The sequence below is a fragment of the Geotrypetes seraphini genome, chromosome 11 (genome assembly GCF_902459505.1).
Source record: "Geotrypetes seraphini chromosome 11, aGeoSer1.1, whole genome shotgun sequence".
Lineage (NCBI taxonomy): Eukaryota > Metazoa > Chordata > Amphibia > Gymnophiona > Dermophiidae > Geotrypetes > Geotrypetes seraphini.
In genome coordinates this window covers 19,943,008-19,967,176 of record NC_047094.1, presented here as the reverse complement: position 1 = coordinate 19,967,176, position 24,169 = coordinate 19,943,008, and the positions used below count along the sequence as shown (strand labels likewise).

At 43.0% G+C, this 24,169-nt stretch overlaps 1 protein-coding gene across 1 annotated transcript in view; it reads right to left on the bottom strand.

Moving 5' to 3' along the window:
* Positions 1-18,762, bottom strand: part of LOC117369381 (interleukin-9 receptor-like) — a 39,024-nt gene extending 20,262 nt beyond the window's left edge. The window contains exons 1-4 of the mRNA XM_033963863.1: positions 18,657-18,762; positions 8,040-8,133; positions 2,945-3,056; positions 34-257 (exon numbers count right to left, since the gene is read on the bottom strand). Of these exons, the coding sequence (XP_033819754.1) occupies positions 34-257; positions 2,945-3,056; positions 8,040-8,133 (430 nt within the window). The 5' untranslated portion in view covers positions 18,657-18,762. The remainder of the gene's footprint in view (positions 1-33; positions 258-2,944; positions 3,057-8,039; positions 8,134-18,656) is intronic.
* Between the last annotated feature and the right edge of the window lie 5,407 nt (positions 18,763-24,169).

The following is a 24,169-nucleotide window of genomic DNA, read 5'->3' as shown; positions in this document are numbered from 1 at the left end:
GTTTCTATATTAAGGCAATCAGATAATACCTACTATTTAAGAACGGTATAAATTCAGATAATAGTACAGTATAGCTTTTGTTCTCAGCACTGCTTCCACCGATGGGTCTTCCGAGCAATATGGTGTAGTTATCAAACGGTGAAAATATATTTCCAGTGTCTATTGTGCAGTAGTAATAGTTTGCCCGGTCTTCTTCTTGAACAAGAGCACATTCGTCTTCTTCAGTCTTCCATATGTCATAGTTTTCTTGCGAATTACTAAGACAAAGAAAAAAGTATATAGTCGTGATGAATCTAGGAAAGTGGCACTTAAAGATGGAGTCAACTTTAAAACAGTGCTGTGTCTTAAATTGTAGGGCCCTAAATACAGGTGAATTTTCGGCAGAATTTTTATGGTCTTACAAGCCCTGTCACTAAGCTTTTAATTTAGTTAGTATATCTGAAGACTTGTGTTAGCAGGTAGGGGCAGGTAGTGAGTGGTAAAGGGCCAGCGACAGGGCATGGCTAACCATGACAGCTCAAAGGAAACAGAAAAGGCGACCAGGTGCTACTCAATATCTTTATTCTTTGAAGACTCGACGCGTACGTGCTTCGGCCCTGGGTTAATCTCTACATCATGGGCAAAACTGTAGTGATCATTCTGATCGATGTGTTCGGTGAATGACTCAATCATTACAATTAACAGTCAACATATACTATATTGATCAAAGCATTAAGAGCTCCTTTTATCAAGCCGCGCTGGCGGGGTTAACGCGCGTGACTTTTCCTCACGCGTTAACTCCCGCGCTGGCCTAAAAATTACCGCCTGCTCAAGGGAGGCCTTAGCGGCTAGCGCGGCCGGCGGTTTAATGCACGGTATTACACGCGTAAAACCGCTAGCGCGGCTTGATAAAAGGAGCCCTACGCCTCCTGAGGCAGGCAGACGTTGGACCGGCATCTCACGTACGGATTTGCAAGTCAGAAAATGTTTCTCGGTCTTACGGAAATCTGAACCATTAAAAAATATTTTGATGTAGCATCATTTCATCTGCTAGTTCAGTCCTCCATCTTAAGTACGCTCGACTATTGCAATATTATTTATTTGGGTACATATAAGAAAACACTGAAAAGGTTTCGAGTTATTCAAAATTCAGCAGTTCGGCTGATTTTTGGTTTGAAAAAATGGGAACATATTACTCCCTATTATCAAAAACTAAATTGGTTACCGATGGAGGCAAGAGTTTTGTTTAAATTTTCCTATATCTGTTTTAAATCAATATTTAGTTTGGCTCCTGAGTACCTGATCTCTCATTTTTTTCTAGACCGTTTTAACAGGCCTACATGCAGAATCCATAGGTTTGCTTACCTAACAGTAAATGCTTGTCGCTTTAAAAGATTGGATGCAGTATTCTTGGTGCACCCGCATCTGGAAAACTGCGTCCAATATTGATCGCCGTACCTTAAGAAGGACATGGCGTTACTCGAGAGGGTTCAGAGGAGAGCGACACGTCTGATAAAAGGGAAGGAAAACCTTTCATACGCTGAGAGATTGGAAAAATTGGGTCTCTTTTCCCTGGAGAAGAGGAGACTTAGAGGGGATATGATAGAGACTTACAAGATCATGAAGGGCATAGAAAGAGTAGAGAGGGACAGAAAGAGAGAGAGAAAGGGAGACAGAGAGAAATAGAGAGAGAAAAAGAAAGAGAGAGAGAAAGGGAGAGAGACAGAAATAGAGAGAGATAGATAGAGAAAGATTGGAGGAACTGGGACTCTTTTCCCTGGAGAAGAGGAGACTTAGAGGGGATATGATAGAGACTTACAAGATCATGAAAGGCATAGAGAAAGTGGAGAGGGACAGAAAGAGAGAGAGAAAGGAAGGGAGACAGAGAGAAATAGAGAGAGAGAAAGAAAGAGAGAGAGAAAGGGAGAGAGAGAGATAGATAGAGAAAGATTGAAGAAACTGGGACTCTTTTCCCTGGAGAAGAGGAGACTTAGAGGGGATATGATAGAGACTTACAAGATCATGAAGGGCATAGAAAGAGTAGAGAGGGACAGATTCTTCAAACTTTCAAAAAATAAAAGAACAAGAGGGCATTCGGAAAAGTTGAAAGGGGACAGATTCAAAACAAATGCTAGGAAGTTCTTCTTTACCCAACGTGTGGTAGACACCTGGAATGCGCTTTTCAGATGACGTAATAGGGCAGAGTACGGTACTGGGGTTTAAGAAAGGATTGGACAATTTCCTGCTGGAAAAGGTGATAGAAGGGTATTAATAGAGGATTACTGCAGAGGTCCTGGACCTGTTGGGCCGCCGCATGAGCGGACCGCTGGGCACGATGGACCTCAGGTCTGACACAGCAGAGGCATTGCTTATGTTCTTATGTTATGTAGAACTCTTGCATTTCGGGCAGGCAAATTGAATGACTGGTTGGGTAATATTATTATGCATGCTCCATCTTATTTTAATTTTAGAAAACTAGTAAAAACACAGTTATTTGATCAATTTGTAACCTGATTCACTGTTTTTAATCTTTTATCTTGTATGTATTTCTGATGATTTGTAATGTATTTTTTTCACTGATTGTCCAGTTGTAAACCGACTCGAACTATTATGGCTTTGGCGGTATACAAGAATAAATTATTATTATTATTATTATTCATAGAATAAAGACATTGAATACCACCTGGTCACCTTTTCTGTTTCCTTGGAGTATCTTCCTTGATAAGGTAGAATCTCCTGTTGCTTTATAACCATGACAGCCATGTATAGTAAGGAGGGTGTGGAGGGGGGCTCCTCTCTGCCCTCCTCCTTCCTGACCCCACCTGCCGTGCCCGTGAGCCCCTTCCCTTCCTTTCCCTCATACCTCTTTAACTTTTCCGGCGTGTGGATGGACAGACTGAATAGGGTGTTTATACATAGTATTTTCTCTGTCTCTGATAACAGATGAAGCCCTGATTATACTCACAGCTCAATTTGTAGGGAAAATGATCCATCTTCCATATTGTCTCCTTTAAGCCATGTGCACTCTATTTTACCTTCGGAATCTGCACGGCAGTTAACCGTACCAGACATTTCAGCTGCAGAGAGCGAGAGAGAGTGAAACGATATCAGATGAGCGGTGCATGTTTGGTCAAACAGCTGTTTTTTTTAAGTTAAGGGAATGTACAGGAAATAGCATGGTAACTCACTAGTAGTGAATGACAAGGTGACAAAATTCATCACCGTTCCCATCCCCGCGGATAACCGCGGGAAACTATCTTCATGTCATTCTTTAAGGAGAGAGGGAAGAATCAGAGTATAATTGGGCACAACCACTGACCCGCAAGCTTTGCTTTGAAGAATGCTGGTGTAGAAGGACCGAGGTTGAGTAGCAACATTCCAGAGCTGAGATTGTGATGTCATAATGCCTCATTCCACCAATGCCTAAGAGCCAACCTCATCAGTGATGTCACAATGACTTCATTATCCTAAACTTGGCTCACATAAGAATCAGTATGAATGGGCCCACTGACCCGCAAGCTTTGCTTTGAAGAATGCTGGTGTAGAAGGACTGAGATTGAAATAGACACTAGAAAATGACATGGGATTATTTCCCGTGGTTATCCGCGGGGACGGGAACGGTGATGAATTTTGTCACCGTGTCATTCTCTACTCACTAGTGGAGGATCAAGAGATAATTTATAGCTAATAACCAAAACCAAACAAACTCTTGTTTGTAAGTCAAAGATAGGTAATTGATTCCTTGTCAGATTAATGCTGGCATCGAGCAGTGGATTTTCCCTAGATAAATATCTCCTGTATTTTTGGCCCTTGATAAAGCCGGAGATAGAGGCGAAACAAGTGCCGTTGGGGAGGGGGATTGATTTAACAGTCATCAGACGCCGGCAGGCGTAGGTCAAGATAAGTCCCACTATGCTGTTCGAGTAATTCTCAAAATCAAGAGTTTTACATATAAAAATGATGAATAAGTTATTGTTTTAAAAAAATAATTTCCAAAAAAAGAATAATAATAAGATTTATTGATGTAAAATTAATATAAAAATTATAAGTTAAAAATAGTGAATTATTCAGAGGTTTTTTTGGGTCAATGATAGACATTGGAACCCTCACAAATGCGAACATAAATTATCCTGTCTGGATGGTTCGCGGGGTTACTGAGACTCTTTTTCCTCTGTTTTAATTACCTATCTTTGGCTTACACACAAGAGTTTGTTTGGTTTTGGTAAATCCAGAGAAAACCAAAAAAACTCTGTGGATTGACGATGTTCCCAAATGGACTTTATTTGAAAGTATCAAAGTTCCAAAGGTACACTAAAATCATCCACATAAAATAATTCCATCCACATAAAAGTAAATCATCCACATAAGAGCCTTAAAGGACCTAGTCCGCTGGGGATACAGGACCCAACATGGTACGCGTTTTGACAAAAAGTCTTCTTCAGGGGTCCCTGGGGGTCCTATAAAGGTGAGTACGTGGGAAGCAATTGTGTGGTGAACCGGAAGTGAGACATTGCTTGCATTTTGGGGTCAATTCCTTTTGTTTTTTGGTTTTGGTAAATAGCATGGAAACCACATATCTATGTGGGTTTACCGAAATCGCAACTAAAACGTCTTCAGACATTACAAAATACGGCGGTGAGAATACCGAGTAATGACTTCCTTGTCCTGTAAATGATTTTATGGGATCATGTGTTTCCATCTTGTAGAATGAATTTAAAGAAGATTTTGATAAAGATACCGTTTGTTAATATCTTCTCGTGTTTGTCTTGTTGAAACATGTTTAGCATCTGCTTAAATATGTATGCATGTAATTTTGTAAACCGCATGGTTACCTGTTCATTTTCAGATACATTTTAAAATTCTTACTTTGACTTACAAAACATTACAGTACATTTGGATATTCCCGATTATCTGGCGACTTAAATTATTCCTTATTCTCCATCAAGGACACTCCGATCTTTAAGAGATAATAGATTGATTATTCTGCATCCCTCGAAAACAAAATAAATAGGAGAAAACCCAAAATTCAGGGCTCCTTTTACGAAGCCGCGTTTGCGGCTTTATCGCATGCACATTTTTAGCGCTGCTAACCCCCGCGCTAGTCGAAAAACTACCGCCTGCTCAAGAGGAGGCGGTAGCGGCTAGTGCGGCCGTCAAATTAGCGTGCGCTATTACGCGCGTTAAACCGATAACGCGGCTTTATAAAAGGAGCCCTCAGTGGGTTTTTTTTGCTATTGCGCCAGCACTATGGAATTCTTTACCCGCAAAATTACGTTTAGAATCTTCATATACTCGGTTTCGTGTACTTTTGAAAACTCATCTTTCGAACGAGCTTTTGCTTAACTGAAAAAAAAAAAATGGCGGAGAGCACATTTTTGCAGTGTTGGTCTTTGAATGAATGTTTGTTAATGTGTATTTTTATATGAAGGAAGTATGATATCCTACTTTAATGGCGTTCCATTTCAATTTTAATGATGGATTTTATTGTAAACCACTTCGAATTGTGCTGCAGCTAAGGCGGTGCATCAAGTTTAATAAACGATAACGATCTCCTTATGCCATTTACTTCTATACCTCCAAATTCTGTGCATGGCGCCTAAGGCTGCGCGCGCACATCAGCAAGTAACACGTCGCAATTGACGGCAATTGGCACTGATTAAAAATTATGCGCACAACTCTAAAAGCCAGATTCTATTTTTAAAAAGTGCGTGCCAGTTGCAGTGTGTGAATTTGGGCAAGGGGCGTGGCCAGTTATACGCATACAAGTTGTTACAGAATACACCTGATCCAGGCATGGCTTAGGCGCAGGCATTTAGGCCTGGTTTTAGCTGGCCTAAATGGGTGCACTTAAGTTATGCGATACACACAAGTGCTAAGCGTGATTCTATCAAAGGTATGCGCACCTCAGTGCCACTGTCTTGGATGCTATATATAGAATCCGGCCCTTAGGGAGTAATTAAATAAAGAAGGACTTATTTTAAGATACCAACAAGGTGCCCATTTGAAGCCTATTCTATAAAGAAAAATAAGTGCCTATTTTCTTTTATAGACTGCTAGCATAGCAGCAGTGACGTAGCGAGGGCGAGAGGCGCCTGGGGCGGTAGCACCCCCCACCCCTCCTGCCGTGTGTGCCCCACTTCCCTTCCCCCACACCACTTTATCGTTCCTGGCACGAGCAGCAAACCTCAACATGCTGCTCGCGCCAGCGTTGGCTCTTCCTCTGACATCACTTCCCAGGTCCAGGTCCAGGAAGTGACGCCAGACGTTGGCGTGAGCAGCACGTTGGGGTTGCTGCATGCGCCGGGAACATTAACGAGGTGGGGGGGGGGGAAGAAAGGGGCGTGCGTGTAAATTAGTGGGGAGGAAGGTGGGAGCTGGGGCCTTCACCAAGACGGCGCCATAGGAGGGGCCTTAACCAATCTGGGCCAATCAGAGCATCAGGATGCACCGGGGAGGGGAAGGCCCATTTTGAAGAGGGGGCCAGGCGGGAGTTTGACTTTTCAGGTTTGATGTTTTGTTGTTTTCAGTAAAGTATAGCCTTACAGGCGTATTGATATGCCGAAACACAGTGCTGTGTCGGGTTTTTACCACGGTACTTGCTTGCCCTATAATAAACGTCGTCTGACTTCACTCCTGTTGGCTCTTTGGAAAGCTTCTTGTCCAGCCCCACTGTTTTCCCCGGAGTACTCCTTTGACACCACTACTACTGCTTATCTACAAAATTCTGAGTGGAGTAGAACGGGTACAAGCGGATCGATTTTTTCACTCCGTCAAAAATTACAAAGACTAGGGGACACTCGATGAAGTTACAGGGAAATACTTTTTAAAACCAATAGGAGGACTTTTTTTTCACTCAGAGAATAGTTAAGCTCTGGAATGCGTTGCCAGAGGTTATGGTAAGAGCGGATAGCGTAGCTGGTTTTAAGAAAGGTTTGGACAATTTCCTAGAGGAAAAGTCCATAGTCTGTTATTAGGAAAGACATGGGGGAAGCCACTGATTGCCTTGGATCGGTAGCATGGAATGTTGCTACTCCTTGGGGGTTCCAGAATCTTTTGTTACTCTTTGGGATTCCAAAATATTGCTATTCTTTAGGATTCTGAATGGAATGTTGCTACTCCTTGGGGGTTCCAGAATCTGTTGTTACTCTTTGGGATTCCAAAATCTTGCTATTCTTTAGGATTCTGAATGGAATGTTGCTCCTCCTTGGGGGTTCCAGAATCTTTTGTTACTCTTTGGGATTCCAAAATCTTGCTATTCTTTAGGATTCTGAATGGAATGTTGCTACTCCTTGGGGGTTCCAGAATCTGTTGTTACTCTTTGGGATTCCAAAATCTTGCTATTCTTTAGGATTCTGAATGGAATGTTGCTCCTCCTTGGGGGTTCCAGAATCTTTTGTTACTCTTTGGGATTCCAAAATCTTGCTATTCTTTAGGATTCTGAATGGAATGTTGCTACTCCTTGGGGGTTCCAGAATCTGTTGTTACTCTTTGGGATTCCAAAATCTTGCTATTCTTTAGGATTCTGAATGGAATGTTGCTCCTCCTTGGGGGTTCCAGAATCTTTTGTTACTCTTTGGGATTCCAAAATCTTGCTATTCTTTAGGATTCTGAATGGAATGTTGCTACTCCTTGGGGGTTCCAGAATCTGTTGTTACTCTTTGGGATTCCAAAATCTTGCTATTCTTTAGGATTCTGAATGGAATGTTGCTACTCCTTGGGGGTTCCAGAATCTTTTGTTACTCTTTGGGATTCCAAAATCTTGCTATTCTTTAGGATTCTGAATGGAATGTTGCTACTCCTTGGGGGTTCCAGAATCTTTTGTTACTCTTTGGGATTCCAAAATCTTGCTATTCTTTAGGATTCTGAATGGAATGTTGCTAATCCTTGGGTTTTGGCCAGGTACTAGTTACCTGGATTTGCAACCATGAGAACGGGCTACTGAGCTTGATGGATCATTGGTCTGACCCAGTAAGGCTATTCTTATGTTCTTATCATTTCTATAGCACTACCAGGCATATGCAGCGCCGTAGACCAAAACATGGAAGAGACTCATAACTTACTAGCCCTGTCGACTCTGAAAGACATCGTCAACATCAGGCAACAGAGTTCTAGAAGTTGAAGCTTCTTAAGGCAGTTCTCCGTTGTAAATTCCATCTGAGAAAAGTGCAGTTTATAGGCAATAATTAGTAACAGCGATACAATAAAAGGAAAAACAATTCCTACTTAACTCAGAGGTGTGTTGGTAGGTCCCGACATGGACCATGTTTCGAGGGTCTTAAGTAGGAATTGTTTTTCCTTTTATTGCCACAGAAAAACACATCTAATATTTAAAAAGTACTCCAATTTCACTTATCTGCATTATAGCCATACACAGTGATGGGACGGTGGGTTCGGCTATAGGAGCCACGGCTCTTGGTCGGATTACACATATCTGAGTGTATGTAAAAGTGCATAAATTTCATTGTATTTGAATTTGTTTGACCTTTATTTTTGACTTTTATTCTGAGAAGTCTTGTTTCCAATGTTATATTTGTTACCGATTTTGATCTCTCAGCCCTGTATTCTTCAGAGCATTTTCCTCACCATTTATTATTTTTGTTAAATTACAAGACATAGAATATACGTTTTTTGGGACCCTATTCAATTACAACAATTCTTAATTACTCGAGAACAGAAATGAATTAAATTTCTCTTAAAAGTTTCAGACCTGAGTTATGAGGAAAATTGAGAATCCCTCTAAAGCAGGGGTGTCCAACCTTTTGGCTTCACTGGGCCGCATTGGTCGAAAAAAAATGTTTCTGGGGCTGAACAAACGTGCAAACTCTGCAGCAAGACAGAGGAGGGAGCCGGCAAGACGGTAAACACCAGGGGGCAGCAGAGGAAAACACTGCGTCGTCCTCGACCGGGGCCGCACAAAATACTTCACGGGGCCGCAGGTTGGACACCCCTGCTCTAAAGTAAGGAAGGATTCAGACTCACATGGTGTAAGTCAAGAAGTACATTCTTTATCTTTTCCTATAATTTTGTTTGGTGAAAATGTATCATGTCTCCCCATTTTTGTGGACTTAAAAAGGAATTGTCTATGATTGATTATGTATTGTTTATGAGATTATCCCTTTTTTTCTTTGTATTAGTAGATATTGTAAATATTCAAATTTATAGAAATAATTAAAAAAAAGATTGTGGAACACAAGATGGGATGTATCAGTATGTAGTTTAATAAGTGTCCAAAAACTTATAAAAACAATCCACAAAAGATGTATACAGTCACAAGTGGCCCACAGAATGAAAACCAAATACACTCCTCCCTTCGTATTTGTGGGGGCTAGGGGCAGAGCCAGCCCACGAATGTGGAAAATTCGTGAATAACTTTTGGACTGACTCTGCCCCCCCCCCCCCGCCTTCCTTCTGCTTTCCTCCTGCATCCCAGACTTTACCTGGTGTTCTAGAGGTGACGTGAGGCAGCAGCGATCTTCCTACACTCCTGCCCCGTTCACAGCCGTCATCAAAAATGTCTGCCGTGAGTTCACGATGTAGTCTTGTGAGACCACGGGAGCTCACAGCAGCCATTTGTGATGATGGTTCTGCATGGGGCAGGAGTGTAGGAAGATCGCTCCCGCCCCATGCCACCGCCATGGGGAGGTTGGGGACGGAGCGATTTACTAAGGGGGGGGGGGCAAAAAACCTCGAATAATCTAAACCGCGAGTGGTGAAACCTTGAATACGGAGGGAGAAGTATAATGTATAAAATACAAATGACCAACACGGCAATGTTCCCTCTAAGCTGAGCGCATGAGCGATTGCTCACTATTTTCATTGGTGTTGCTCATAATTTTTCTCGTGTCGCTCACTAAAATACGCAGTGGGCACGACTGGAATCGAGCGCAGGCAGAGGTGAGAGGAAGCGGCGGCTCAGGCCAAGCGCCGGCACGGCACCGCGAAAGGGGATGGAAGCGGCGCAAGTCCGGTGCTTGTTGTTCTCCTCGGGCGACGCTATGCCTGCGCGTCCTCCTCGGAGCCTTGTTTTTTCCATCCGCCGCTCCGCACCGCCGCCTGAAATGTTTTTTGAAGCTTCGGTCTGCCCTGCTCGCCTTAGTGTATTTTTAAGTTGAAAGATGCAGCGGTGGCTCCTCTCAAGATCCCCGACTGCATCGAACTTCCGACGCAGGTGGGGATCGTGAGAGGAGCTGCTGCCACGTCTTTCAGCTTAAAAATACACTAAGGCAAGGCAAGGAGCAGGGCAGACCGAAGAACAGCATGAACATACCAGTAAGGCCTGGGACTCGCGCATGTGCACTCCTGCGGCCACGGACCTACACCTCACAGAACACGCAGATAGGAGTGTGAATGCGCGCCTGCTCATAAATTTGTGGAGTATGTAACTTGTCGCTCATGCATATTTTTTTTGCACACACCTCATCAATCCTTAGAGGGAACATTGAACACGGGTCATGTTTTGACAAAATAAAAATGCCTTTCTCAGGGGTCTTATTGGGTCCTCGGCTGTCATTGGAGGTGTATGTGTGCATGCTGTTTCTTTGTAACCTCTTAACTACCGTGTTTCCCCGAAAATAAGACCTACCCTAAAAATAAGCCCTAGTTGATGCGCTATGTTTGGTGCAGCTATGTCTGGCCGTGAAGAGGTTGGGAAGAGGTGACACGTACATAAAAGCCCAAACCGCACTGCGCACAGACACTTTTACCATCTGATAAGCCTCTTTTCTACTGAATCAAGGAGAGAAATGCACAAAATCTGATAAACTGAAGCTTAGTACATCCCATGAGATACAATCAGCTGTTCACAGTGTGTCTTATCTGGTTTAGTAACATGCCCTCTCTTTCTAAAACTGAAAACATAATTAAAGCTGAGAAATCGTTTTGTTTTTATTTGGATTTAACTCATGACTTTTCTGTAATTGCTCAAGGCAAGTCACATTCAACTACAGTCCAGGGAAGACATAAAATCTAAGCTCAGTCCATTCAGTCTGTCCAACTAATCTAATCTAATCTAATCCTTTTTCTTTTTTTTTTTTTTTGACTGTTTATTCCACGTATCTACTACCTTAGGACAATCAGGGACCCGTCAATAGCAATAGCAATAGACGGGAATAGCAATGCAGATGAAGAGTTATGATAGACTTAATTATACTTTTTGCAGTTACAAATATGAAAGAATGAATGCTGAATTTTGGGGATATAGTAATGCATTTAGACGGGTGTGGAGCCCGTTGACATTATTTGTTGAATCACATTAGTTGTCATGGACCTTTTCTTTTTAGTTAATTCCTTACACATCCAGGATGGGAGGGAGGGAGGTGGGAAGGCATCATCATTTCTTGTATTTAGTTTATTGAAATTCTAAATGTGGTCCTACTTTTATGGAGGAATGGGAGGAAGGGGGGAGAAAATGATTATTTTCAGAATGTTCGTATATTTAAAGTGCTTTTCCTGAATCGTTTATGTTTAAAATTTTTGCAATGCACTGCTAATATTTGAAAATTAATAAATATTTTTTTTTTTTAAAGGACTATCAGGGACCCCTGAAGAAGACTATCTTGTCGAAACACAGACCGTGTTGGGTCCCATGCTCTTGGCGGATTAGGTCCTCAAGGTTTTTATGTGGATCATTTTATTTCCATGTGGATTGCTCAAATCGACTAACATTTTCGGAGGTGACACACACACGGGGTCATAGCCTAAAACTGAGTGGCAGCAGATTTAGGACAAATGTTAGGAAGTTCTGTTTCACACGGCGAGTGGTTGGAGCTTGGAATGCTTTCCCGGAGGAAGTTGTGGCGGAAACTACTGTTTCGAGTTTTAAGCGCAAGTTGGATGCACACCTTCTGGTAAATTGTAAAGGAGTACCTAAATGGGCCGCCGCGTGCGCGGATCACCGGACAGGATGGACCTCGGTCTGATCCGGTGAAGGCATTTCTTATGTTCTTATGTTCTTAAGTCCATTTCAGGAACATCATCACTCCACAGTGTTTTTTTTTTTTGTTTCTCTGTAGAAGAGAAACAACACAGTGTAGCAGATGAACAGAAAAATAAGGGCCTGTTTCCATATACGGAGCTAGGTTAAGTGCCGCTGGGCACCCTAATAATAGACGTTTACGTGACCCAATTGAATTTGGTTAAAACAGAGCGGCTCATCTTCCCGCCTAAACCCACCTCTCCACTCCCCTCATTCTCCGTCTCTGTGGATAACACTCTCAACCTTCCTGTTTTGTCTGTTCGTAATCTCAGGGTCATCTTTGATTCCTCTCTCTCCATCACCGCCCAGATACAACATATTGTTAAAACCTGCTGCTTCTTCCTCTATAATATTACCAAAAAAATCCGACCCTTCCTCTCTGAGCACACTACCAAAACATTTATCCACACCCTCGTCACCTCGCGCTTAGACTTCTGCAACTCTTAGGACGTCCACTTAGCCATCACGCTCCCCTCCAATCCATCCAGAATTCACGTTACCCCTCTCCTAAAGTCACTTCATTGGCTTCCCATCCATTTCCGAATACTGACCTACAAAAGCACTCGCTCAGCTGCCCCTCACTATCTCTCATCACTTAACTCCCCTCCTGTTCCCTCCCCCCCCCCGTTAGCTTCGCTCAGCTGGTAAGTCCCTTCTATCTGTGCCCTTCTCTTCAACTGCCAACTCCAGACTCCGTCCCTTCTGCCTTGCTGCGTTGTATGCTTGGAACAAGCTACCCGAGTTCCTACAGCGGGCTCCGTCTCTGGCAGTGTTCAAGGCCCAGTTAAAAGCCCACCTCTTTGAGAGTGCTTTCAGCTCTTAACTCCTCTCACCTTGGGTTCTGCATCCCCAACCCTATATGTCATGTCTGTCCAAGTTAGATTGTAAGCTCTTCTGAGCAGGGACCATCTATAAATGTCAACATGTACAGCGCTGTGTACGTCTTTCAGTGCTCTATAAGTGATAAGTACTCACTTGGAGTACTGTGTTCAGTTTGGGAGACCACACTACCGAAAGGACGTGCTGAGGATCGAGTCGGTTCAGCGAACGGCCACCAGGATGGTCTTGGGGCTCAAGGATCTCACGTATGAAGAAAGATTAAAAAAAATTGCGGCTGTACTCACTTGAGGAAAGAAGAGAACGGGGAGATATGATTGAAACGTATAAGTACATCACGGGACGCATCGAGTCAGAAGATGATATCTTCTGGCTCATGGGACCCTCGACCACCAGAGGGCATCCGCTGAAGATCAGGGGAGGGAAGTTTCATGGCGACTCCAGGAAGTACTTCTTCACCGAAAGAGTAGTGGATCATTGGAACAGACTCCCATTCCAGGTGATAAAGGCCAGCAGTGTGACGGATTTTAAGAGAAAATGGGATACTCACGTGGGATCTTTAAGGGAGTAAATTCAGGGGAGGGGATACTTGGAATGGGCAGACTTGGTGGGCTATAGCCCTTTTCTGCTGCTTTTTTCTATGTTTCTATGTTTCTATGATGGCAGATAAAGGCCAAATGGCCACAGCATCCACTATCTCCTCCTCTCCCTATTGGCTAAGGCTCTTAACATTTGCATCTCCTCTTCCTATTGGCTAAAGCTCTTTACATCTGCATTGTGAGGTCATAGGGCTTTATGGTTATAGAAACAGACTCCCACTCCAGGTGATAAAGGCCAGCAGCGTGACGGATTTTAAGAGAAAATGGGATACTCACGTGGGATCTTTAAGGGAGTAAATTCAGGGGGGGGATACTTGGAATGGGCAGACTTGGTGGGCTATAGCCCTTTTCTGCTGCTTTTTTCTATGTTTCTATGTAGTCAGCTCCCAGTTTCCATGTGCACCTTCTGCACGTGACACTCATTTTGTCTTCTGGGCTGAGGTCCTAGTTTTTAGTTATAGAGTTCTTGAAAGCGTTTTTTTTTTTTTAATGCAGTGTGGCTCCAGTCCATTCTCAAAGGAATGATGGTTAGGATTGTCACGTTGTTAACATCAACTTTAAAAATTAGTCAAAACAGAAATAGCACTGTTGATTTACCAAATATTATCAGCAATCTCAAGAAACATCACTGATCACGTAGCCTAGTTCAGAGGCATAAAATGACCACATACAGATGTTCACAGATAACAAAAATGACCACATACAGATGTTCACAGATAAAACTCTTTAAAACTCCTGCATTTATTTTTAAATTATTAATTCCTTACTCCTCGAATAGACTATTACGGTCAAACGAACAACATTTATTGACAATTCCTTCTCTCAAGATCATCAATACCAGACGACAATTTATTTTTTCCGTTACGGCCCCTCAAGTCTGGAACTCTCTTCCAATTTATTTGAGAGAGGAACAAAATCTGGATAAATTTAAGACTAACTTAAAAACATTTCTTTTCAAAGATGCTTTTGAGTGATAATTCTCACCCTTGGATTTATTAATTACTAGCTGATGCCCCGGTGTTGCACGGGTATTTAATTATAGCAATAACACTGTAAATGGATTCAAATAAAGATACTTTATAGTGGTGAATGAAATTATTTTTTTACAGCTTAATAAAAAGTACAATATTCAAATTATAATGTGAAATATTTGACAAAATGAATACAATACAACTAACGCAAAACGTGATTATAAACAACATTTTTAGTTTCACCTCCTGGAGCAAGAACATATAAATTCTTGGGTGAACCCACCCTTGAGCAAGCAACATAGAGTTGTGGGCCACGAGACCCCCAGAACATATCACCCCAGGTAGTGAGGGATCTGCATACCAAGTTTCGTTCAAATCGGTCAAGCCGTTTTTGAATTACAGGGAGAAAGGCAGCTTTTTACATTTTTTCCATTGACATGAATGGGTGAAATCTGATTTTATGTTTGTAGTTCCGCCCACGTGTGCAGGTGGGCCGCGAGACCCCCAGAACATATCATCCCAGGTAGTGAGGGATCTGCATACCAAGTTTCGTTCAAATCGGTCAAGCCGTTTTTGCGTGATCGCGGCACATACACACACACATACATACCTCCGATTTTATATATATAGATGTTGATTTTGATTAATGAATTTTATATCCCCTACCTTGTGTTTTTTCCCTGACTATTCTTTCTATAATATTTTGTAGTTCAAATCCCTTTTTCCCTTTTTTCTTGTTTGTGAAGTTTGTAAATAGTCTGGTTTGATTCTAAGTCTATGTTAAAAATTGTATTACTTTTTAATATTGTAATTTTTAATGTTTATTATTTATGTTCATCGCTTTGAAGTATGATTAAGCGATTAATCAAAAACACTAATAATAATAAACTTGATAACAAGAAAACAGGGCTTCTTTTAACTTTATTCATGCTCTGCTACTTATGCTTTTTTTCCTTTATAACTGCCCTTTTGTGCCTGTTAATTTATTTGTGTTCCACTGAATCAGAAAAGCACCATAAATCTTCATTTGAAATTACGTGCAGCTTTTGGACCCTTGCTTCATACCCCCCTCCCAAGAAGAAGAGAGAAGGAGATCAACCACTACATATGTAGTACAGGTACAAGATCCTTTATCCGAATTCTGGAAAACTGATTTACGGCGCGAACTGGAAGTAGTTAATTTCCCTGACGTGACACACGCTGAAAACCAACCTGATCTCTGCACAATTCAGGTCGGAGGGCTGGGAAGGTCCACTGCCAACTCCAGACTCCGTCCCTTCTTTCTTGCGGCGCTGAATGCCTGGAACAGGCTCCCTGAATCAATACATCGTGCTCCGTCCCTGGCAGTGTTCAAATCCCAGCTAAAGGCCCACCTTTTTGAAACTACTTTCAACTCTTAACTCCCAATCACTGCTGTCAGATACCTAGACCCACTATAATCTCCCCAACCCTGAAATGTCTTGTCTAAATTAGAGTGTAAGCTCTTCTGAGCAGGGACTGTCTATTGTGTGTTAGAATGTACAGCGTTGCGTATGCCTTTCAGTGCTACAGAAATAATAAATTATATTAGTGGTAGCTGCAGATTCCAGGGTGGTAGTGAGAAGCAGAAAAGGTCGAAGGGCTGGAAAATGGCAAAGAGAGAGGCAGATGGTCTGTCTTTTTCTGACTTAACATTATCATTCCGAAAACTGAAAAATTCCCAAAACCTGAAATATGCCTGGTCCCAGGGATGTCAGATCAAGGATCTTATTCAGCCACAGTAGAACTTTATTGAATGACCTGACATGTATTTTGGCCCAGGCCTGCCTCAGGGGTCTAAATGCATATAAAGTAAAACCTCGGATGGCAAGTGTTTTGCAAGACAAGCAAAACATTTGATTAAATTTTAACATATACAAGCAATGTCTTGCAATACGAGTTACATACAGTACACACGCGTCACATCATCACAACTGAGCCGATGGCTCTTCTCTCTCTGACACTGCGGGAGTGTAGAGACTGTTCTAAACGAGCGAGGTCTTGCAATATGAGTACGTGTGGAAGGGCATAATAAAAAAAAAAATGTCTAAGTCCCCTTTTGGCCTAAGGCCTTAAACCAGGGGTGTCCAATGTCGGTCCTCGAGGGCCGCAGTCCAGTCGGGTTTTCAGGATTTCCCCAATGAATATGCATTGAAACAGTGCATGCAAATACATCTCATGCATATTCATTGGGGAAATCCTGAAAACCCGACTGGACTGCGGCCCTCGAGGACCGACATTGGACACCCCTGCCTTAAACGTTGAAAGTAGAAGCAGGGAAAATGTCCATAATCAAAAAAAAGTCCAAAAGCCACGATCAGCTAAGCGGCCCCTTTTTCGGCACTTATACCTGTTTTGACTTGGTCTAAGTCAAAACGTATAAGTGCCGACTAGGCAACCTGTCAAATGTTTTGGTTATAACTGCTGCACGCCTAGGTCTAGGTCGGCCCACCGCCCGCCCTTTCCCCTCTTCTAAAAATGCCTCTTTTCTCTCTGTGCGTTTAGAGGCAGGGGAAAGGCCTACGCTGGTTTTAGATACGTCTAAAACCAGCTTTGATTACGGGTACTTGGACAATCATGCTTTTTGATCGTCAAAGTAGCCATTTAGGCCACTTTTTAGACGTTTTTTTCTTTTGATTATGAGCCCCATAGTATTTTGTATTAAAGTTTTTGGGTTGTGGAACAAATTGTCTGAATGATTGGCTGGGCAATATTATCTCGCACTCCTCATCCTACCTAAATTTCAGAAAATTAGTAAAAACAAACCTGTTCAACCGATTTGTAACTTAAGATCTCTTATGCCTTACCTCTGTATCCTGCTCACCTACATATATTGTACCTGTATCCTGCTCATCTATATAAATTGTACCTATATTTGCTGATTGTCCAGCCTTTCTTTGTTGTAAACTGCCTCGAACTACTACGGCTTTGGCGATATATAAGAATAAAATTATTATTATTATTATTTCTTATGGGGAAATTTGCTTTGATATACGAGTGTTTTGGATTACAAGCATGTTTTCGGAATGAATTATGCTTGTAAACCAAGGTTTTACTGTATAAGAAACATTTTTTTTTAAAAATCACTATGAATAGATAAAATGTAGACAAAACGTGTATCTAATAAAAAAAATTTATAAATAAGATACATATGTGAGCATTCAATCATTAAAATATTAACCACCAAATTGGCCAGCAACTTTTTCTCCTTTTTTGTGCGTTTACAGTTGGTGCTTGTCCCTCTCTTGCTGCTAATTTTCACTCAGATCTGCTCCCAGGCATTGCACCAGCAGTTCTTGACTAGGGATGAAGCTCATGGCTCCCACTAGACCATAGAAACATGAGCCCAGTTAGTACATCCTGTCAATGAACAATCAGGACGGGAAGGGGGTAAAACGCGGACCTCGCGGATCTAAAACCGCACGTCCATAAAAATCCGTGGTCCATGCATTGACAAGTCCGCCTTCGCTTTCCCTGCAGCTCAGCTCAGGCCCCCGGCTCCCTCGCGGACCTCACAGATCTGAACTGCACGTCACATCCTTAAAAATCCAAGGCCCGTGCCACTTTTAGTCTCTGGCTCTGACAGAGCTCTATGACAATTTAACTCTGACGGATCCCAATGCTTTTCCCTCCCTATGCTAGGATCCGTCAGAGTTAAATTGTCTTAGAGCTCTGTCAGAGCCAGAGACTAAAAGTGGCACGGACCTCAAAAGTGGTGCGGACCTCGGATTTTTAAGGATGTGACGTGCAGTTCAGATCCGTGAGGTCCGTGAGGGAGCCGGGGCCTGAGCTGAGCAGCAGGGAAAGCGAAGGCGGACTTGTCAATGCACGGACCTCGGATTTTTAAGGACGTGCGGTTTTAGATCCGCGAGGTCCGTAAGGTCCGTGTTTTACCCCTTCCCAATCAGGACCAGCCCAGGGCACTAGGCAGGCTAAGCAGTATGTATAAATAGACAGGTGTTCGATGCCTTCTTAAATTGCGAAAATGAACTTGCCCGGGAAGTTTGTTCCCTAATAATGGTCCAGCGATAGAGAATGAACTTGGTCTTGTTTCAGCATGGTATATTCTATTCAGATCTCCCCCCAGGCCCTCCGATCCTCCTCCCCTGCTTCAGTCTAAGATACATAGGCTTGAGATCAAGATCTTACCATTCTCTTTCCTGAATCATTTGCTTCCGCTGCCTGCAGCCAGGCTTCTCGGAGGGCACCCAGATCCTGAACCACTCTGCGGAAATGTTTGCAACACGAAGATCATTTGCCTTGGGATCTTTTACTTACAGTTTGGCTCAGCCACAGTCACGGACTCACTGGGTTTGTAGCACCATTGCTCAGGCTGTTATCTCTCCACTGAAGCAACTGTCTGATCTCTTCTGTCCTGGGTTTCTTTCTTCTTTTGTGGTTACTAAACTTCTCTTTTAATCATTTTGCCATAACTAAGCTCCTCCCTCCAGCACTTTACCTCCCTCCCTCCCCACTAAATCGCCTGAAAACAGCAGACGTTTCTGAATTGTGCTTTGCTTATTTAAAGGTATTTGCCATAAACAGACCCCCCCCCCCCCCACCAATTACCAAAACAATTAGCTGTCATGATACTGATCAGATTCACCAGGCTACTGGGCTTGATGGACCATATGTTCTTAGTTTTGAGCAACTTCGCAAGCAGCCTTATGCCACTGGTCTAGAACAGGGGTGTCTAAGTCCCTTCTCCAGAGCCGCAATCCAGTCGGGTTTTCAGGATTTCCCCAATGAATATGCATGAGATCGATTTGTATGCACTGCTTTCATCGTATGCTAATAGAGGAAAGACTAAAAAAGCTAGGGTTCTGAAGCTGGGATAAGAGGTGTCTAAGGGGAGATATGATTGAAGTCCACAAAATCCTGAGTGGAGTAGAACGTGTACAAGTGGATCCATTTTTCACTCCGTCAAAAATTACAAAGACTAGAGGACACTCGATGAAGTTACAGGGAGATACTTTTAAAACCAATAGGAGGAAATTTTTTTCCACTCAGAAAATAATTAAGCTCTGAAACGCATTGCCAGAGGTTGTGGTAAGAGCGGATAGGTTTGGACAATTTCCTGGAGGAAAAGTCCATAGTCTTGTTGCGAAAGACATGGGGGAAGCCACTGCTTGCCCTGGATCGGTAGCATGGAATGTTGCTACATTTAGGTTTCGGCCAGGTACTAGTGACCTGGATTGGCCACCTTGAGAACGGGTTACTGGGCTTGATGGACCATTGGTCTGACCCAGTATGGCTATTCTAATATTCATACGTGAACCAAGTATAGGGCAATCAAGCCACTATAACATCACTGATGAGGTTGGCTCTGAGGCACTGTGGAATGAGGCATTATGACATCACAATCTCAGCTCTGGAATGTTGCTCTCAATGGAGTTCCGGAATTTTGCTATTCTTTGAGATGCTGGAATGTTGCTACTCTTTGGGTTTTAGCGAGGTACTAGTGACCTGGATTGGCCACCGTGAGAACAGGTTACTGGGATTGATGGACCATTGGTCTGACCCAGTAGGGCTATTCTTATGTTCGGTTCATAGACAATTGCGCGCAAGACAATCGCGCGCGGACAAAATCGCGCAAACAACCGAGCGCGAGACAATTCAGCGCAAGACAACTCAGCGCAAGACAACTCAGCGCCAGCTTTTGACCTGTCACCCTTATGTTCTTATAGCTTTTCTGGCAAGAACAATATATTTTTGGATTTCTTGCCTGCTGCTTGTTTCATTATTATTGACCCAAGCAGGTTGAAATTGTCTACTATTTTGATTGTTTGCTTATCCAGTTTTCAGAATCTTTGTCTTCTTTATGTTAAAGTGCAGACACAATTTGAGGCTATGTTCTTTGATCTTGATAAACAGATGTTTCATGTCTACTGTTTCAACCAGTAACGTGATGTTGTCAGCACAGCAAAAGTTGTCGATGAGTCTTCCACCAATTTTGCCTCCTTGGATTTCTTCATACAGTCCTTCTTCTATGACGATTTGTTCCACAAAAGTACACCATTTTAGACCTCAGGGCATTCGGCCCAACCATCATTAATGCCCGCCTTATTTGGTTCTTTTATCTCTGTAGTTGATTTTTTTCAAATATCTAGTCTTTACAATAGATAAGCTCTCCTTTATTAATCATGTTTCCTTTGCGGTTTAGAAAGACTTTTTTTTTAAATCTTAGACTGTGTTCTGTTAGATGATATAACCTTTTACACACCGGTTCAGGCCCTTCTTATATCAAGATTGGACTACTGCAACTACAATCAAATGCCTTCAGACTTTGCATAAGACTTCTCTCTCACGCATGATGATTTGATTCTGTGAAACCTTTGTATAACTGTGCCACAGGTTGATGACTCCAGTGATAAAGGAATGCCGCTGGGTTTGAGCAACTTCGCAAGCAGCCTTATGCCATTGGTCTAGAACAGGGGTGTCCAAGTCCCTTCTCCAGAGCCGCAATCCAGTCAGGTTTTCAGGATTTCCCCAATGAATATGCAGGAGATCTATTAGCATACGATGAAAGCAGTGCATACAAATAGATCTCATGCATATTCATTGGGGAAATCCTGAAAACCTGACTGGATTGTGGCCCTTGAAGACTGACGTTGGACAACCCAGCTCTAGCTGAACATTCATGTCTATCATCTCCCCTTCCCTACCTCCTCCACCATGCTGTCCAGAATTTCTTCCCTATTTGCCCCTTGCTTGTGAAAACCAGCCATCTCTATCCTTCCTTATCTCCCCCAACCTTGTGTCCAGCATCTCCCCATCCTTCTACAGCAAGGGTGTCAAAGTCCCTCCTCGAGGACCGCAATCCAGTCGGGTTTTCAGGATTTTCCCCAATGAATATGCATGAGATCTATTAGCATACAATGAAAGCAGTGCATGCAAATAGATCTCCTGGATTGCGGTCCTCGAGGAGGGACTTTGACACCCCGGCCTAGAAGCATCAGTCTTCTAAGCCACCTTCTGATGTTCCTGGGCCAGAGACAAAAGGGCCATTACTATTTCTTCTATCACCAATTAAGTCTCCCATCCCCTGAAGACATCCCCTATCCCCCCAATCAAACCCCCATTCCCTGACATTTCTCACTCTGTTCAAGTCTTCCACCCCTGAAGACATCCCCCACCAGTGGTGTAGTAAGGGGTTTGTGAGGGGTAGGGCAGTTCAGCCCGGGTGCAGTCTTCCTCAGGGTGCTGGCATCCCTCCGCCCCTCCTGTCAGTGCACACACCTGCGCCCCTTCCCCATACCTTTTTAACTTCGGTGCAAGCAGTGGTGAATTTGCTGCCCACGTCAGCGCTTTCTCTGACGTCACTTCTGGGAGGAAGTGATGTCAGAGAGAGCTCCAAAGTCAATGTGGGCAGCAAGTTCTTTGCTGCTCACACTAAATTTGAAATGGTATGGGGAAGGGGTACCCGTGTGCAGCGGGGAGGGAGGAGGGGGAACAGGGAAGAGGGTAGGAGAGGGGTACCACTGCTCATGGTGCTGGTCACCCTTGCTACACCATTGATCCCTACACCTCCTGGTTAAGCAGCCCCTAGTGGTAGTAACATAAGACTACCACTAGAGGCACCCTTTTGTAGACAGTGCCGATAGGGCTGGTACCACTGAAATTGCTTCTGCCTGAAGACCATTGGACTACCAGGGATAGGTATGGTAGGCCTTTCAGGATGTTTGGGGGCCCTTTAGGGATGAGGGTCTTTGTAGAAGGCTTGATTGGGGAAGGTGAAGGAATATTTATGGGGGGCTGGGGGGACTTGATTGGGGGGGGGGGTGGATCTCTTAAAATTAGGCATGATCCCTAGACTTTTGTTAGGGGTACCATTTTGTAGATGGTACCAGCAAGGCAACAATGACTGGGAATCACTTCTCCCTGAAGATCACTGAATCACCAGGGATATATGGTAAGCCTTTCAGGATAGGAGGGGGGAAGGGGAGAAAAGTTAGCTGAACACCACCACACTCACTGCTTTTTCTTCGTTGCATTTAATCCTCCTGAAAGCCGTCCTGCTTTGCCAATAGCTGTATCAAGGGAAGTGGTCGCAGCTCCTCTGTATAGCATATGTTCAGGAAATAATTTCAGAAGTTTTCCTTCAGATCAAAACACCTGATAAAGACCTATGGACTACTATCACTGGTGCCCTGAGCCAGTACCTCACTTGGCCCATAGGTGGAGCCAGCACTGCTCAAATTCCTGATATTGCCTAGAAAAATTATTCTTACTGTTGTCAACTCAGATGAGCCAAAAACGTACTGTTTACATTGCCCCAGTGGCGCACCTAGGGTATGTGGCACCCGGGGCCCATCATTTTTTGACACACCCCCCCCCCTATGTAAAAAAATATTTTTTGTAATGACCATGAAACAGAATAAATGGTCAGAATAGAAACAGGCAGTGAAAAATTTCTTATATTCCAAACATAACATAACATAAATTATGTCTGAATTGTCATGACATCAGAAGTACATATGGAGTAGTTGCAGGTGATGCTTGGGACAGTTCTGATTGTGTTAGTTCGGTTTTATGTGTTTTTTGAATAGAAGGGTTTTTATTTCTTTTTGAAGGTTTTGCAGTCTGTGGTCGATGTCAATTGGTTGTAGAGTTGGGGGTCGAGTGTTGCAGCTCGAATGGCTAGGAGGTTGTCGAACAGTTTTTTTCTTTTGACGTTTTTGGTTGGAGGGTGTGTGAATGGTGCGTGAGTTCTCCTATGTCTGTTTGAAGTGGATTGAATTATTTAGCTGAAGAAATTAGTTACCCCCTCATCCCACACACATTAATTCTCTTCCATTTTTGTTCCCATTATAAAAAACACTGATAAGTTCCCAGAAAAAAAATACATTAAAATAAGAAGTGAAAACAAAGGCCCCTACAGATGAGAACATAACATAAGAATAGCCTAACTGGGTCAGACCAATGGTCCATCATGCCCAGTAGCCCATTCTCATGGTAGCCAATCCAGGACACTAATACCTGGTCAAAACCCAAAGAGTAGCAACATTCCATGCTACCGATCCAGGGCAAGCAGACACTTCCCCCCATGTCTTAATAACAGATTATGGACTTTTCCTCCAGGAATTTGTCCAAATCTTTCTTAAAACCAGCTACACTATCTGCTTTTACCATAACTTCTGGCCACTTCATTTTTAAGTTTAGATCTTTCCTTTCAAACAGAGACCTTGCTAGATGTCAAATACAGCACAAGGTAACTTCACATGGACTTAGCTGTGCAGGAAATGTGAATCTCCTCATACACCCACCATATAGTGCAAAAATGTGCAAAGGTCTGGTTTTTTCTTTCGATCACTACATAGCCTAATGCCACACAAGCAGCGCTGTTACAAACATATTCTGTAGGTCAATGCTAAGGATAACAAAGTTTCCTTCCTTGGACCAGAAGGAGATAAACCACTGGAAGAGATCCCAAAACAACACCCAAAGACCCACTCAGTGTGTGAACCAGTTGAGTGGAGTGGACTAACTGGGGGGTGGAAATGGGCCCGGAGTTTGCTCAGCAGAATTTCCCAGACCACCTCTTCCTCTCAACACATTGACACGCTGCCACCATCACCACTAGGAACACCTCACTGGGTAGGCCAGCTATGCTATAAACTTTATAAAACACATTATTATATTTTCTTATAAAGCACATATTTTAACTGAACTCTCTGACATCCTCAGCCTTTCCATTCATAAAAATAGAAGGAAGAAAAGTTCCCATTTCCTGCTGTCTCATGTCCCCGGCCTATACAATATTTTTTTTCTGCAGACCCTTCATAAGTCTG